Below are 14750 nucleotides of genomic sequence, written 5' to 3'. Positions count from 1 at the left end.
ACCAGGCAGTCACTAGATACAATTGGTGCACTGCTAGAGAGAGGGCAGGGCTCAAAAAGGGGTGTGCCAGAGCCTGTTTCAGAAGAAGAAGGGGATGTGACTTTGTAAATGGTTGCTTTAGAAACAAAAAAAAGCTTATTACATTATAATACATTAAAAATGTATTTTAGAGTTGTTATTTTCAAAAAAATATCCTACAAGTATTTTCTCATAGTACAGAACTGATTTATTAAAAAAAAACAAAAAACACATGTAGGATATTACTTGGTCTGCAGCTTTAAAACCTACTATAGAAATCAAATGATGCTCAGTATATTAAAACTCATTAACAATGGCATTGAATTTAAATAAAATGTAGCAAGTATTATCTAATACTACAGAACTGATTTATTTCCAAAAGTACACATGTACAATATTGCATGGATTGAACTTTAATATATATTATATCATTTTTTATCGCTTTCTATTCGTATTTGGATCTGGGCTTTCTTTCTGCCGGTACGCGCTGCTGCAGGGTACCTGCACATTTTTTTTCCTGACCTTCTACTCTTGCACCTCATCTCCGGCATCTTCTGCTTCTGACAATGCGTTGCCATGACTACGTCCCAACGGCCCATGGCGACGTGTTGCCATGACCACGTGATGCAGGCGTGTCACCCGGAGCCACGTTGGCATGACAACGTGGCACCGTAATGTCACATAACGCCGCAATGTAGCACGAGGAGCAGGAGAAGGTAAGTAGCCCTGCACTGATTTGGAAAATAGAGGATATTAAAATGACATTATTGGATATATTTCACTTACATTTCCAGTGGACAATGGAAAGTTAGAAGATTTTATTTGTTGACAAAATGTGGTCTTTTTAGTGTTAACACACTAAGACTTACCAAGGCAACATCCGAAAATCACCGGAGTATTCTTCATATTTGTAGTTCACCACCTTCCAGTCAGAGCTGTAGTAGTTAATGCACTGCAAACATAATGAGATATTGTCAGAACTCATGAAGTGTAACTGGTCTGGGTCAGTGAAATGTCCCCACTCAAGCAAACTGAAGGAGCACCTGGATAGCAGTTATAGGTACAGATGTGACACGGAGCATTGCTCCCGCGGGTACATTATGCTGAGATATGTTGTATATTCTGCATTATCACTGCCGTTAAATCCTATGGAAACGGCGTGATATTCTGCATTACAACCCAATATTTTGCCATACCAGCAGGTAAAATAATGCTGGCCACATCTAAACAGTATACTGGCACTAAACAGATAGCATTGCAAAACACCACATTTAATCACATTACAGGTTTTCAAGTTAGTGAGAAGCATCACTGAACCTTTACCAGTTATACATAATATGCCACTGTACCAAACAGAATATTTGCCCAAACCATAGGTTGTAAGCTTATCTGGGCAGGGCCTATGTCTGTAAAATCCCTGTGTACTGCGAACAGCGCTATATTGTCATTGAGACACGCTTTGAGTCTCATTGGGAGACAGGAGTTATATGAAATAAAGTTATTATTATTAATATTAGTATTATTATCTATCGTTCTAAAGCTGTATCTTATATGCTCATTTTCTCAGTGACTTCTGCACCTTTCAATATGTTTGCCGCTTTTTTCCCACATCTATAAGATGCAGGATAGTTTTGGGGTGTTCCATTTTTAACGATCTCCCTGAATTTGAATGACACTTTGCAGCTAAGCCAAGGGTTCTCAACTGAAGTCCTCAAGACCCCCCAATAGGTCAGCGTTTCAGGATATCCCTGCTTCAGACAAATTGGAGAAAGAAAGAATCCCTATATTGTGGCACTTCGAGAAAAATCACCCTAGTTAAAACTTAATATTTATCAGATAATTTAAAATAAAACTGTTTGGAAAAACCACAGGTGCAGGACAAAAAGCTAAATAAAACAAATGAAAAGAACGGAGAGGTGTGGTGAAAGTACTAATAAAGCAGTATTTTATATATACCTTCTTATTAAACTTAATTTAACCCTTTAATTGTGTATGGGTAGCCTGTCTGTATCCTGAGTGAGTAGGTGTAGTTAAGATACTGTTATATCTCAGATCCCTTATAACCAATCGTGTAAAAGATGTAGATTGGATAGGATGTATTACACACAATCTCAGTGGAACATGTCACTGGAACATGTACATTAATGGCGCTATATAAATAAAGACATACAATACAATACTGGTGAAGAGGTATTAGTGTAAGGTTAAGCTTGGCTAAATATAGTTGGTTGCTGATGTAGAGCAACCATACATGAAGCCAGTTACGGTGAAACGTACGTAGGGTACGTCTGACGTCACCATCACGTGACGTCGGCTCATCGGAGAGGTGTGGGCCTGTATACCGCCTGAGTGCTTCGCAGACTGCGTCCGTGGGCAGCAAGAGCACTCAGACCTTAGGGTTAGCCTTCTCTATCACTATACTTGTACAAGCTTGTCCTGTTAGAGGTTAGATATACTGATAATATTAGGCAGCCAGGGCTATATGTATGGTTGCTCTACATCAGCAACCAACTATATTTAGCCAAGCTTAACCTTACACTAATACCTCTTCACCAGTGACATTTTCCACTGAGATTGTGTGTAATACATCCTTTCCGATCTACATCTTTTACACAATTGGTTATAAGGGATCTGAGATATAACAGTATCTTAACTACACCTACTCACTCAGGATACAGACAGGCTACCCATACACAATTAAAGGGTTAAATTAAGTTTAATAAGAAGGTATATATAAAATACTGCTTTATTAGTACTTTCACCACACCTCTCCGTTCTTTTAATTTGTTTTATTTAGCTTTTTGTCCTGCACCTGTGGTTTTTCCAAACAGTTTTATTTTAATTTATCTAATAAATATTAAGTTTTAACTAGGGTGATTTTTCTCGAAGTGCCACAATATAGGGATTCTTTCTTTCTCCAATTTCTCAATACCCCATTCCCTGTGAGCACCACCCTCCCTTCACTGTTTGGTTCTCTTCTCCCTCTATATATGTTTGAGCAGGGTAGCATCTGCAGTATCTACTATATGCAGGTTTCTCTCTATATACATTATCCCTGCTCCAGCATAGGTTGCTCGATCAGTCCCTGCTTCAGCACAGGTGGCTCAATCAGTGGCTCAGTTGACTGAACCACTGATTGAGCCACCTGTGCTGAAGCAGGGATATCCTTAAAATCTGGCATGTTGGGGGGCTCGAGGACTGGAGTTGAGAACCCCTGAGATAAGGTATTAGTAACAATCTGCTAATCCCTCTGCTTTGGTTAGCTGGCTGTCTGCTCCTTACCTCCTTCACAAACAGGCTCGTGGCTTTGCTTTCTGCATCATCGGGTACGGTGGATTGTACCGTCCTCCGCTGACGATCGACTGTAGAGATCTTTAAACAAAAACAGTGACACATTCAAACAATCCATCTGCGGGTTCCCACGCAAAGTGTATATACTGGAAAAGCCAAGAAGAAAGTAGTCAACTCACAAACAAATCCTCCATGGGAAACATCAACAAATCTCTGAGAGGATCGCTGTAAATCTGAGCTTTTCTCTGGGAGATCACGGTTTCATAGTCCAAAGGCTCCACCACTTTGGCTTTCTCCTGTACCAAAAAGTCCAAGTGATCGTCACTTTGGTTGCAGTAAAAATTAAACGTGATCATGTTACCGACATTAAATCAGCTGTGATAACATCAGGACGCCACAAGCACATGGAAAACAAATTGTCACAGTAACATTAACATTGAGCTACGCCAGGGGTGGTCAACTCCAGTCCTCAAGGGCCACCAACAGGTCAGGTTTTTAGGATATCCCTGCTTCAGCACAGGTGGCTCAATTAGTGGCTCAGTCTGTGCTGATGCAGTGATATCCTGAAAACCTCGCCTGTTGGTGGCCCTTGAGGACTGGGGTTGGTCACCTCTGTTATACACAAAAGACACCGACAGCAGCAAAAGTCATGATGTAGTAAATCTTATCAATGTGCTCATTTGCATGTAATTTCCCAGAATCCCTTGCTGCAGTGGAAGCGCTGTATGCTGGGTGATAATGGTTAAAGGTGGGGTTACAGACCTGTCAGACATGTGAATGTGCTCACAAGTAATATTTATATATAATAATATATATCAAATATAATATATATATATATATGCAAATATAACGGTATGCTCATCTGCATGTCTTAGGCAGGTCTGCAACCCCGCCTTTCCCCATTATCACCCAGCATACAGCACTTCCACTGCAGCAAGGGATTCTGGGAAATGACATGCAAATGAGCACACAGTGTCACTTTTTGCCTCAATAACCATTTTTAACATGGTTCCCTATAGGCTTAAGCTTGCTGCATGGTCACAGCTTTGAGCACAGCCAGGGTTAAGGTGCATACCCAGAAAAACACCCACAGACAGCTGTTTCGACCTTGATGGGTCAATATTAAGGTAATACTAAGATCCTAAGTAAATATAGAAAAAACAGGATCTTACTACTCAGGTAAAAAAAGAGAGAAAAATAATAACCTCCTGAGATATATAAAGACCGGCCGGTCAAAATAATAATATTATTACAACAGCTGTGTGCTGTGAACTATTAACTGCTATTAGTAATAGTTGCCAAAAACAATACCACCTAGGTCACCAAAGAAACAAATAAATGACAAAAATTCACCACTTATGAAATAAAGGAATCATTATATATACTTGCAGAAAATAATGAGTATAATGTCCTTTGTATGGAGTCCTACAATTGTGAGAAAGGCAAGAAATTTTGTATCATTGTTGCAGCAAGAGTTCACAGCCGATGAAAGGGATCCAAGGGGAGTACACACAAAGACAAGCCCGACGCGGCATTTCGCACCCTTTATATATATACTAGCTGAGAGACCCGGCGTTGCCCGGAATGTAAATGCATAATAGGTAGTATTATTTATAAATCGTGGAACAATAGGTGACTGTTTGTTGTAAAGGTTGGATAATAATATTGAAAAGAAAGATAGAAGAAAATGTAATACGATGTTGTATAAAAATGGTTTATTGTAACCACACCACAGTACAATGTATATTTTGGTGCTATAAGTGATGTAAAAATGTGAGGCGTGTGTCCTGCTAGGGTGTGAGGCGGCGGGTGGCGCGTGGGTTGGGAGTGCTGTCTGCGAGTGGGTGTCCTGCTAGGGTGTGAGGCGGCGGGTGGTGCGTGGGTTGTGAGTGCTGTCTGTGAGTGTGGGTCCTGCTAGGGTGTGAGGCGGCGGGTGGCGCGTGGGTTGTGAGTGCTGTCTGTGAGTGTGGGTCCTGCTAGGGTGTGAGGTGGCGGGTGGCGCGTGGGTTGTGAGTGCTGTCTGTGAGTGGGGGTCCTGCTAGGGTGTGAGGCGGCGGGTGGCGCGTGGGTTGTGAGTGCTGTCTGTGAGTGGGGGTCCTGCTAGGGTGTGAGGCGGCGGGTGGCGCGTGGGTTGTGAGTGCTCTCTGTGAGTGGCGGTCCTGCTAGGGTGTGAGGCGGTGGGTCAGTGATGTCGGTGCGTAGGGGCGGGAGGCAGCAAGTGTGTGTGACGGCAGGTATGTGTCGAGTTATGGCGGGTGTCTGTTGAGTGCGTGCAGCGGCTGTGAGGCAGTGGGTGAAAGGCAGAGGCGGCCGGAGTAAGGGCGGGTGAAAGGCAGAGGCAGGGGTGGGGAGGCGGTAAAGTGGGCAGGAAGGCGAAGGGCGGCGGGAAGGGGAGGAGGGGGTGGTGGAGGGGGGCAAGGGGTGGAGGAGGGGGGCAAGGGGTGGAGGAGGGGGGCAAGGGGTGGAGGAACGGGTCAAGGGGTGGAGGAGGGGGGAAGGGTTAGAGGAGGGGGGGAAGGGTTAGAGGAGGGGGGGGAAGGGGTGGAAGTGTGGGAGGGGGTGGGAGGGGAAAGGGGTGGAGGGGAAAAAGGGGTGGAGGGGGGGGGAGAGGGGAGCGGAGGATTATATATATAATCCACAGAAGCAGCCGGCTCTCCACTTGCAAGTAGAAAAAATTGGGTGCTTGTCCCATAAAGCAATAATAAACCATACAATACCGTTTGAAGCACGAGATCAGGAGATAGCACTCTGGTAAGTTTGATCACAAGTTTTTGTATTGAAAAAGACACATAAACCGACCTTGAGAAAGGTCCCACTGGGGGACCGAAACGTCGGTTTATGTGTCTTTTTCAATACAAAAACTTGTGATCAAACTTACCAGAGTGCTGTCTCCTGATCTCGTGCTTCAAACGGTATTGTATGGTTTATATATATATATATATATATATATATATATATATATATATATATAGTGGTTGACAAATCACCAAAAAATCTACTCGCCACACAAAAAAATCTACTCGCCACCTAGTACCAAACGTGTGCTGCTTGGGCCAATATTTACTCGCTCGGGGGTTAAATCCACTCGCCCGGGGCGAGCAAATGTATAGGTTTCTCGAACACTGTATATATATATATATATATATATATATATATATATATATATATATATATATATATATATATATATATATATATATATACATATACATATATATACACACACACACATTTGGCAGGCCATCAACCAGCAGTGGATCGACAAGGGCTGAAGATTACATATTACATATATGATATAGTGACCGGAAGGTAAGCTCACCTTTGGAAAAAAAACAGATTCTTCCGAGCTGTGCTAAAATTAATGGTCATTACTTACCCCAACTGCAGTCGATGTTGACTAATAGATGATCCCTTTAGCTTGTGACCGGCACGTACTGTTATTGTTATTTGGAATCTTTAGGAACAACAACAAATATATAGCTTCCCCCCTCCCATGTTTCAGTTCCTTCCAGCACAGGCTTGACCAATGAATCAAATTCCAAATCACTTACGTGACATTACATGATACAGTATTTCAGAATTCCAAAACGTCAGTGTTACGGACGCCTGCGGCACTCAAGGTGTTAATAACATGTCAGGCGGAGATGTTTCTCTTTTTGGGAAAAGTGATACCATATCTTCACACATCAATGTGATGTTTGGGCTTGTAATCAACTACACTCTATTAAGTGGCTAAAATGTTATTATTTTGTACATATATTGCACTTATTCTAAGAACTACTGTACTGTATGTCGCTATAGTTGTCCGTGTTCTGCAATTCAATCCAGTTTTTAGAAGCCATGAATCCTCCTCTAACAAAACTAAACTCCCCAAAGCAGCCATACAGATTATTTAGCCACATGCTCCTCGCCCCTACCACACGCAGCACTTATCACCTGAGATCTGACTCCAAAAGACTGTTCATGGTCCCAAGATTCAGCAAAGTATCCGGCCGCTCCTCCCTCTCTTACCGTGCACCCCAAAACTGGAACAATCTACTGGAGACTCCTACAGCCACCACCAGTCTACGTTCTTTCAAAACTAAAGCTGTCTCACATTTTAATCAGGTCTGTAACTGTTACACACGCCAATAATATATATTATCTCTCACTGTGCATGCAATATCTTGTATATAATGTATAACCCTGCTCACTTAATGTAACTATGTATTTCTTTATTTATCATCATAACTCTGTGCCCACGACATACATGAAAACGAGAGGTAACTCTCAATGTATGACTTTGGTAAAACATTTTATAAATAAATAAATATACTGTACTGCAAGGTGAGTAGTACTGTGTAATGCGGCCATTCTGTAAAGTAGGAGCAGATTCCTTAATAGATTGCGATTTCCATTAATGTATATACAGTATGTATATCTTTATTTGTATATTATTATTGTTATGTTTATTTGTAAAGTGCCCACATATTGTATAGCACTATCTATGGACATAGTGCTTCACAGCAATACAGGTAGTCCTCGCTATCCAACGTTTCACTTTATGGCATATCCAACGCTTTACAATGCCTCCCTATGGGCCGTTTTTCGACGCCTGAATGTGTTATCCGACGCTCACCGCCACTGATTAACATGGGACTCACTTTACAACGGTTTCACTATCCAACGCTACTTCCAGAACGGATTCCGATGGATAACCGAGGACTGCATGTATATGTAACAAAATAATATGAGGCATAATGGGAATAGGCCAAAAAAAAAAAAAGTGAACAGTAGGAAAGAATCACTGCCCTGAACAGCTAACAATCTAAGTGATGATCCAAAATAAGAGTAGAGATGGGCGAATTTGTATCCGTAGAGGATCAGCCGGTTCCTTTGGACCACGGATTTCAGCGGATCAATGTCAAAAAAGGCGATTAATTTTATTATTATTACCAATGCACTCCGCGGACTCCGCAAACCGTGAACGGTTCGTAGAATCCGATCCGCGGATTCAGCGATCCATTGGTTGGACGCTTAAGAATCGGCCAACAGAATGCTGAATCCGCAGATTGGGTCCAATGGTGGATTTTGATGAATCCGCCCAAATCTGTTTGCAGGTTTTACACCGTGGAACGGATTTTGGGGGGTAACATCAGCGAAAAGCCAGGAAACGGATTTCGGCGGATTCGCCCATCTCTACATAAGAGGGCTTTGCAGATAAAGCAGCTGCAAAAAAAGAGCATTAGATTATTCAAAGAAAACGATTTCCCCTAAAAGCACCGAGCTTTGTCCCTTTGATAAAATTGCACTGGTTTCTGGACAGCTTTTGGTAGATAGACTGCAGCTTTTGAGAAGGAACTGCAGAAGTGCAGTCTTGTGAATGTTCACAAGCTCATATATCATCTACATCCAGGGCTGCCGGTAGCTGCCCGCCCAGGCATTCCTGGCATCTGGACTTTTTATCCCTCTGCTATCCCTTTCCCCCCCTTCCCCTAGATGTATTTTAACGCATTTCCACATTTGAGTGGTTTGCTAGCCATTGATAGCGTGGTTCAATTGTTTATCTGTCCTTGCTTAGAGTGTGCGCTCTCTCTTTCCCTCTGTGTATCTCCCTCTCTGAACTGGTTGTCCAATTTGAGAGCTGCCGGGACCTTGTGCCTCTTACCTATTGGTATAGTATCCCCATCTATAGGCGATAGAATATATGTTATTATCCTTACACACCATTCAATCACTTACTATCTGTTTCCCTGTGTATACTTACTTGGCACTTTTCCAAGTATATATATATATATATATATATATATATATATATATAGCTTTTCACTGGTCACAATCACTTTATACTTAATTATATTTGTTATAACACTCCTCACTATTTTCTGTCTCTGGCGCAGATCGTCCTTTCTTTTATATGTATGCACATGTATGATGTGTGTTATAGGGACATACATAGTGTATATGTTCATGCATGCTGTGTGCATCTGGTCTGCATGCATGTGTGGTATGTGTGCCTGATGTGGGTACAAATGTATACAGTATGATCTGTGTATCTGCTACAGCATGCGTGTTTATTGTGAATTTTTATGGTGTATAGAGTTTGATTATTATGTGTGTGCATGCATGTGTGTATGGTGCATGGTGCATACTGTATATCTGGTGTGTGTCTGAGGTCACAAACTCAATGTCTGCGACAAACAAGGTCACAAACTCAATGTCTTCGGCAAACTCAAGGTCACAAACTCAATGTCACAAACTCAATATCTTCGGCAAACTCAAGGTCACAAACTCAAGGTCACAAACTCAATGTGTTCGGCAAACTCAAGGTCACAAACTCAATGTCTTCAGCAAACTCAGTCACATACGCAATGTCTTCGGCAAACTCAAGGTCACAAACTCAATGTCTTCAGCAAACTCGGTCACAAACGCAATGTCTTCGGCAAACTCAAGGTCACAAACTCAATGTCACAAACTCAATGTCTTCGGCAAACTCAAGGTCACAAACTCAATGTCTTCGGCAAACTTGAGGTCACAAACTCAATGTGTTCGGCAAACTCAAGGTCACAAACTCATTGTCTTCAGCAAACTCGGTCACAAACGCAATGTCTTCGGCAAACTCAAGGTCACAAACTCAAGGTCACAAACTCAAGGTCACAAACTCAATGTCACAAACTCAATGTCACAAACTCAATGTCACAAACTCAATGTCTTCGGCAAACTCAAGGTCACAAACTCAATGTCTTCGGCAAACTCGAGGTCACAAACTCAATGTCTTCGGCAAACTCGAGGTCACAAACTCAATGTCTTCGGTAAACTCGAGGTCACAAACTCAATGTCACATTTACTCTTACAATGCAGAGTAAAATATCAAGAACGTAAAAGAAGGGTACAATGTATCAGCTGAATTTATACTGAATGCTGTTTAGCCCTCTTTCCTGCTGATATAGAAAGACTACTAATGCTGTATATACCTGCTGGCTCAGCGAGATCTGGACCTCCGCCAACAGGGAGCCTGGGGTAACAATATGTACTTGGCAGCGCCTCCACTTACCCAGGATCCCCAATAAGTAAGATTCCCCTAGGCAAGAATAATGATAATAAGCAACAACGTTGTAACCTTTTACTAGCAAGTGAATGCAAACCCTATTTATACACTTATCACACACATAATCACAGTACATGAATGGCTGGTAAAAGCAATCAGACACCTGTAGCCTTGCCACCTTCAAATGGAGCAATGTCCCCGTTTCCCACCACCGCGTGTACCCCACACCGTGTCCAATGTACTGGACCAGTCCCTTGGTCACTCAACCCAGTGTCGCCAAAGAACCCTCCCCCAAGGCGGGATCAGCGCCTACAGGTACCGGTGTTGGTGCACTTATTTATAATACCTTCCGACCGCGTCCGCAGTCGGTAAAGGATCCGCCGATCCAGCGTAGTCTCCTACAGGTAGTTGCTTGACTCCAGCAGCTTGCTCCCAAACCACTGACCGCACAGCAGCGCAGAAAGAATACTGTGTCCCTGTCTGCTAGTACAGTAAAGGGTTTGCTGTCCCTATATATATGGCGGTTCCCTGCAGTACCACAAGCTGGTGGTGACTCAGGGTCTGCGCTGGGGCCTAAGGGAAATCTCTGGCCTATGCAGGTGGGTCACTGACCCCCTGCAACACACACCTCCTCTCCCCTTGCTTCCCCGGGGCGCACTCCTAGCGTGGTCATCACATGTCCCTGCTGAGGGTCATGGGAATTGTAGTCCCTGCTCAGTGCTTCTCTTCTATTGGCCAGCCTTCGCGCGCTATTCACTACGCATGCGCGAACTTCCTCAGTGCCTACCATTGCGCATGGTACTGCGCATGTGCTAGACACAACATGGCGGTGCCCTATGCTATCGGGCCGCCGCGGATCCTCAGGAACGCTCCCTGCTCAGCCCCCACCTTCCTAAGTGCCGGCGGGTCTGCCGCTCGTCCCTGACAGCGCCCGCGATCAGCACCCGCAGCGGAGATACAGAGAGGGACCAGGGGAACACCACAGCAGCTGTAATAAATTCCACAGCCGAACAAATATCTGTTCTATATTAATTTTCTCAAACATAAAAAGCAACTTTAAAATGGGGATCTTTCTCGCGTGGCACCTTAAGTCACAGCCCCTGAGGCAATGGGAAAAACCACAATGGGATGAGTGTGATTACAGATAGTGAAACGAACACATTTGGACTTTCCCTGACTTCTGAAAGTGTTCGCTTCCTCAAATTGTGTAGGCAAAGAAGGCACAGAGTACACAATGAGCTTGTATTCATTCCATCATAACCTTTGTACGTGTAAAAGTTCCAAACTTCCTTACTGCTATGTTTTGATGTATGCAGTTTATTATACACCCCTACTGTGCTACGGTTAGAGTTTGTTATAGATTAGTGCAGGGGTTGCCAACTCCAGTCCTCAAGGGCCACCAACAGGTCAGGCTTTAAGGATATCCCTGCTTCAACACAGATGGCTCAATCAGTGGCTCAGTCTTTGTCTAAACCAGCGGTGCGCAAAGTGGGGGGCGCGACCCCCAGGGGGGGCGGGAGATTGTGCTGGGGGGGCGCGGGCAGTTGCAGAGGCCCCGCGCTCTTCCCCCAGGCATTTAAATTAAATGCCGGGGGATCGCGTGAGGCCCCTGCAACTGTTTACTTACCGGGATTCAGCCGTCTGTGTTGCGTCGCCATGGCAACGCGGCGTCAATAGACGCCGCGGCACCATGTGACTTGACGCTGTGTGGGCGTGTGACGTCATCTGAAGCGAATGAAGGTAGGCAGGGGGGCGCGAGAGCCGGGGGCAGAGTGACAGGGGGGCGCAGCACAAAAAGTTTGCGCTCCCCTGGTCTAAACCACCTGTGCTGAAGCAGGGACATCCTTAAAACCTAACCTGTTGGGGGTACTTGTGGACTGGAGTTGGGTAATTGCTCTCTGCTTTCTTAAGTTTTTCTAAAAAAAAAAAATGTTACCTTAGTGTATCAATAATAGTTTTTACTTTATTCAATTATATTTTATATTTTAATTACATTAGTGGAGCAGTAGGTTATTGTGTCAGTCATTCATGTGAAAGCTTCCCTCCACCTCGAGAATATATTGGATAACATGGATGTTAATATTATTAGCTCATGCATCCCTTTATTCACCGTAAAAATTCAGGACTGCATCCAACACACTTGTTTTTTTTGCTGAATTATTTAAGTGACTAAAGAAAAAAAACGTGGTAGCGATTAAACAAGTTTTGTAACTTTACTGAGAAAAGGGGAAGTGTTATAATGAACCTGAACTGAAAAAGGAATGGGTGTGGTAACGTCTGGACACACTTTAGTGTAGCAACGGCTCATATTGACATACTGTAGTAAAAGATACCTCTTTTTTAAATCGTCAACTCTGCAAGAATACTGTACATTCACCTGAAATGATCCCTAGCTGCTGCATTAACAGCGCAGCCCGGAGGTGGGCAGCTCCAGTCCTCAAGGGCCATCAACAGGTCAGGTTTTCAGGAGATCCCTGCTTCAGCACAGGTGGCTCAGTCTTTGACTGAGCCACCTGTGCTGAAGCAGGGATAGCCTCAAAACCCGATCTGTTAGTGGCCCTTGAGGACTGGAGTTGCCCACCTCTGGCGTAACTCCAACTTACAATGATCCCTTCAAGTAAAGTGTAAGCCATTTAATCTTTTGTTTCTACCATTGGTAAAGGTACAGAATAATGCGCATTGGTTGTTTTTGTGATCCAGCATATCTCTCTGCTTATAAATACACACCTAGGTCCCCTCTGTAGACACAAGGCAGAATTGGTTGGCAGATAATTCTACCCTTGAAAGGAGCATTATGAAGGGTTTCAGTTTATTTGTACTCTTCTTTAAAGAGTGGGTAGAGGGGGGGGGGGGGGGGACAGCCACTGGCTAATTCCTTGACGGTGAGATATTCAAGTATGGAGTTAATCACTGAAATACACTGCTGCTCCAAGAACTGGCATGTTCCAATAAAAACACCCTAAACGGTTTGTTTACTGGCATTGAAGTTGGCAGAATATACTTTATCCTGTCGAGATTCGCTTTGCCGCTGCTTTGATCAAACTTTCCCAAACGCTGCAAGACTGAGAAAATTCTGATCAAATGTTTGGTGAAACCTCGCCTCTGCCACCCATAATTATATATATAAATATATATATATATATATATATATATATATATATATATATATATATATATATATGTACATCAAACGAATAGGAAGTGTAATGCCCAGTGACTTTTTAGTGTTAGGTGAACTTGTAGTGAACTTTTGGATCCAAAACAAAAAGAATTCCCATTATAGAGAGCACTCCATTCCCCGTAGCTGTGCGTGAGATGTTTCCGTGATTAAAACATTTTTAATAATAATAATTAAATATGAGAAATGTGTCAAGGATTTTGCAAGTGACAGACAACACTATAATTTACAATTGACCCGTCAAATGATTAAAAGAAAGTTTGCCTGTAACAAATCCTTCACAGATGGAGCTAGTCACACACTCCTCTGCCCTTATTAGAGACTTGAGGTACTCTTTCGTTTTATGGGCTGTGTCAGGCGGAGGATTTGACAAAGTCTGCTTTCTACATACTCTCTCCACCAATGAGAGTGGGACTAGTAATCCCAGATAGTACCAGGGTATTTATAGAAGACATAGAGCAGAGGATAGTTGCCGTTAGTATATCTATGTTGCACCGCTATTTGTCAGGTATCACGGTTCTTAGAACTGTATTAGCCCAAATCGGCTCTTTTAGCAGCTGTATCCAATGAAAACAGCAATATTGTAGCTATCCAACTGGTATCAGTATCACTGTTATGTCAAACTCTGTCTCTATATATAGTACCCATCAGTAGCAAGGGTAGTACAGATGGTATTGGACCAAAGTGACATTTTTCACCACAGCAAAATGCGTGAAATTCACAACGTTTGTCAATGCGGGCAATAGGTTAGCACATCTACATATTAACCTTGCCGCAAGTAGGGCATTTATTATTTAATGTACAGATGTAGCCAACATCATTGCACCTGTTATCACACTAGAACGCCTTACAGCTGGTGCAAGTTTTAATGCGCTGTGTTGTTACCGCAAGATGACAGGTGCAATAGCGCTGGTTACATCCGTAAGGCAGCATGTCCACTGTAGGGGAAATCCAGCAGTAACGAGCAGTGAAGTTTAGGCTGGGAGAAGCGATAGATCAGATGCGTGGGGAGGGGGAGAATAACAGGCAACGTACAAAGAGCTAAATCAGTGAAAATACCACGGTCCCGAAACCGAGTGAGGACAACTTCAAATAAGTGACATTCGTGGCAAATCCGAAGAGATGGGTGAATGTGTCAAAATGTGCGCCGCAAATGTATTTTTGAACAAAATTTGATTTGCGGACAGATATTCGTAGGCGGTTTGGACAGTTAAAAAAAAATTCAGGCACATACGG

The 14750-nt window shown here is 43.2% G+C and overlaps 1 protein-coding gene across 3 annotated transcripts in view; it reads right to left on the bottom strand.

Annotated features, from left to right (window-relative positions):
• DOCK11 (dedicator of cytokinesis 11) overlaps positions 1 to 14750 on the bottom strand; it is a 233020-nt gene that overhangs the window by 188475 nt on the left and 29795 nt on the right. For all 3 annotated transcript variants that reach the window (XM_075573152.1, XM_075573151.1, XM_075573153.1), the window contains exons 2-4: positions 3489 to 3605; positions 3301 to 3390; positions 888 to 970 (exon numbers count right to left, since the gene is read on the bottom strand). In XM_075573152.1, the coding sequence (XP_075429267.1) occupies positions 888 to 970; positions 3301 to 3390; positions 3489 to 3605 (290 nt within the window). The remainder of the gene's footprint in view (positions 1 to 887; positions 971 to 3300; positions 3391 to 3488; positions 3606 to 14750) is intronic.

This window comes from Ascaphus truei, chromosome 16 (assembly GCF_040206685.1).
Source record: "Ascaphus truei isolate aAscTru1 chromosome 16, aAscTru1.hap1, whole genome shotgun sequence".
Taxonomy (NCBI): Eukaryota; Metazoa; Chordata; class Amphibia; order Anura; family Ascaphidae; genus Ascaphus; species Ascaphus truei.
Note: the sequence above shows the minus strand (reverse complement) of the source record. Positions and strands in the feature narration are given on the sequence as shown.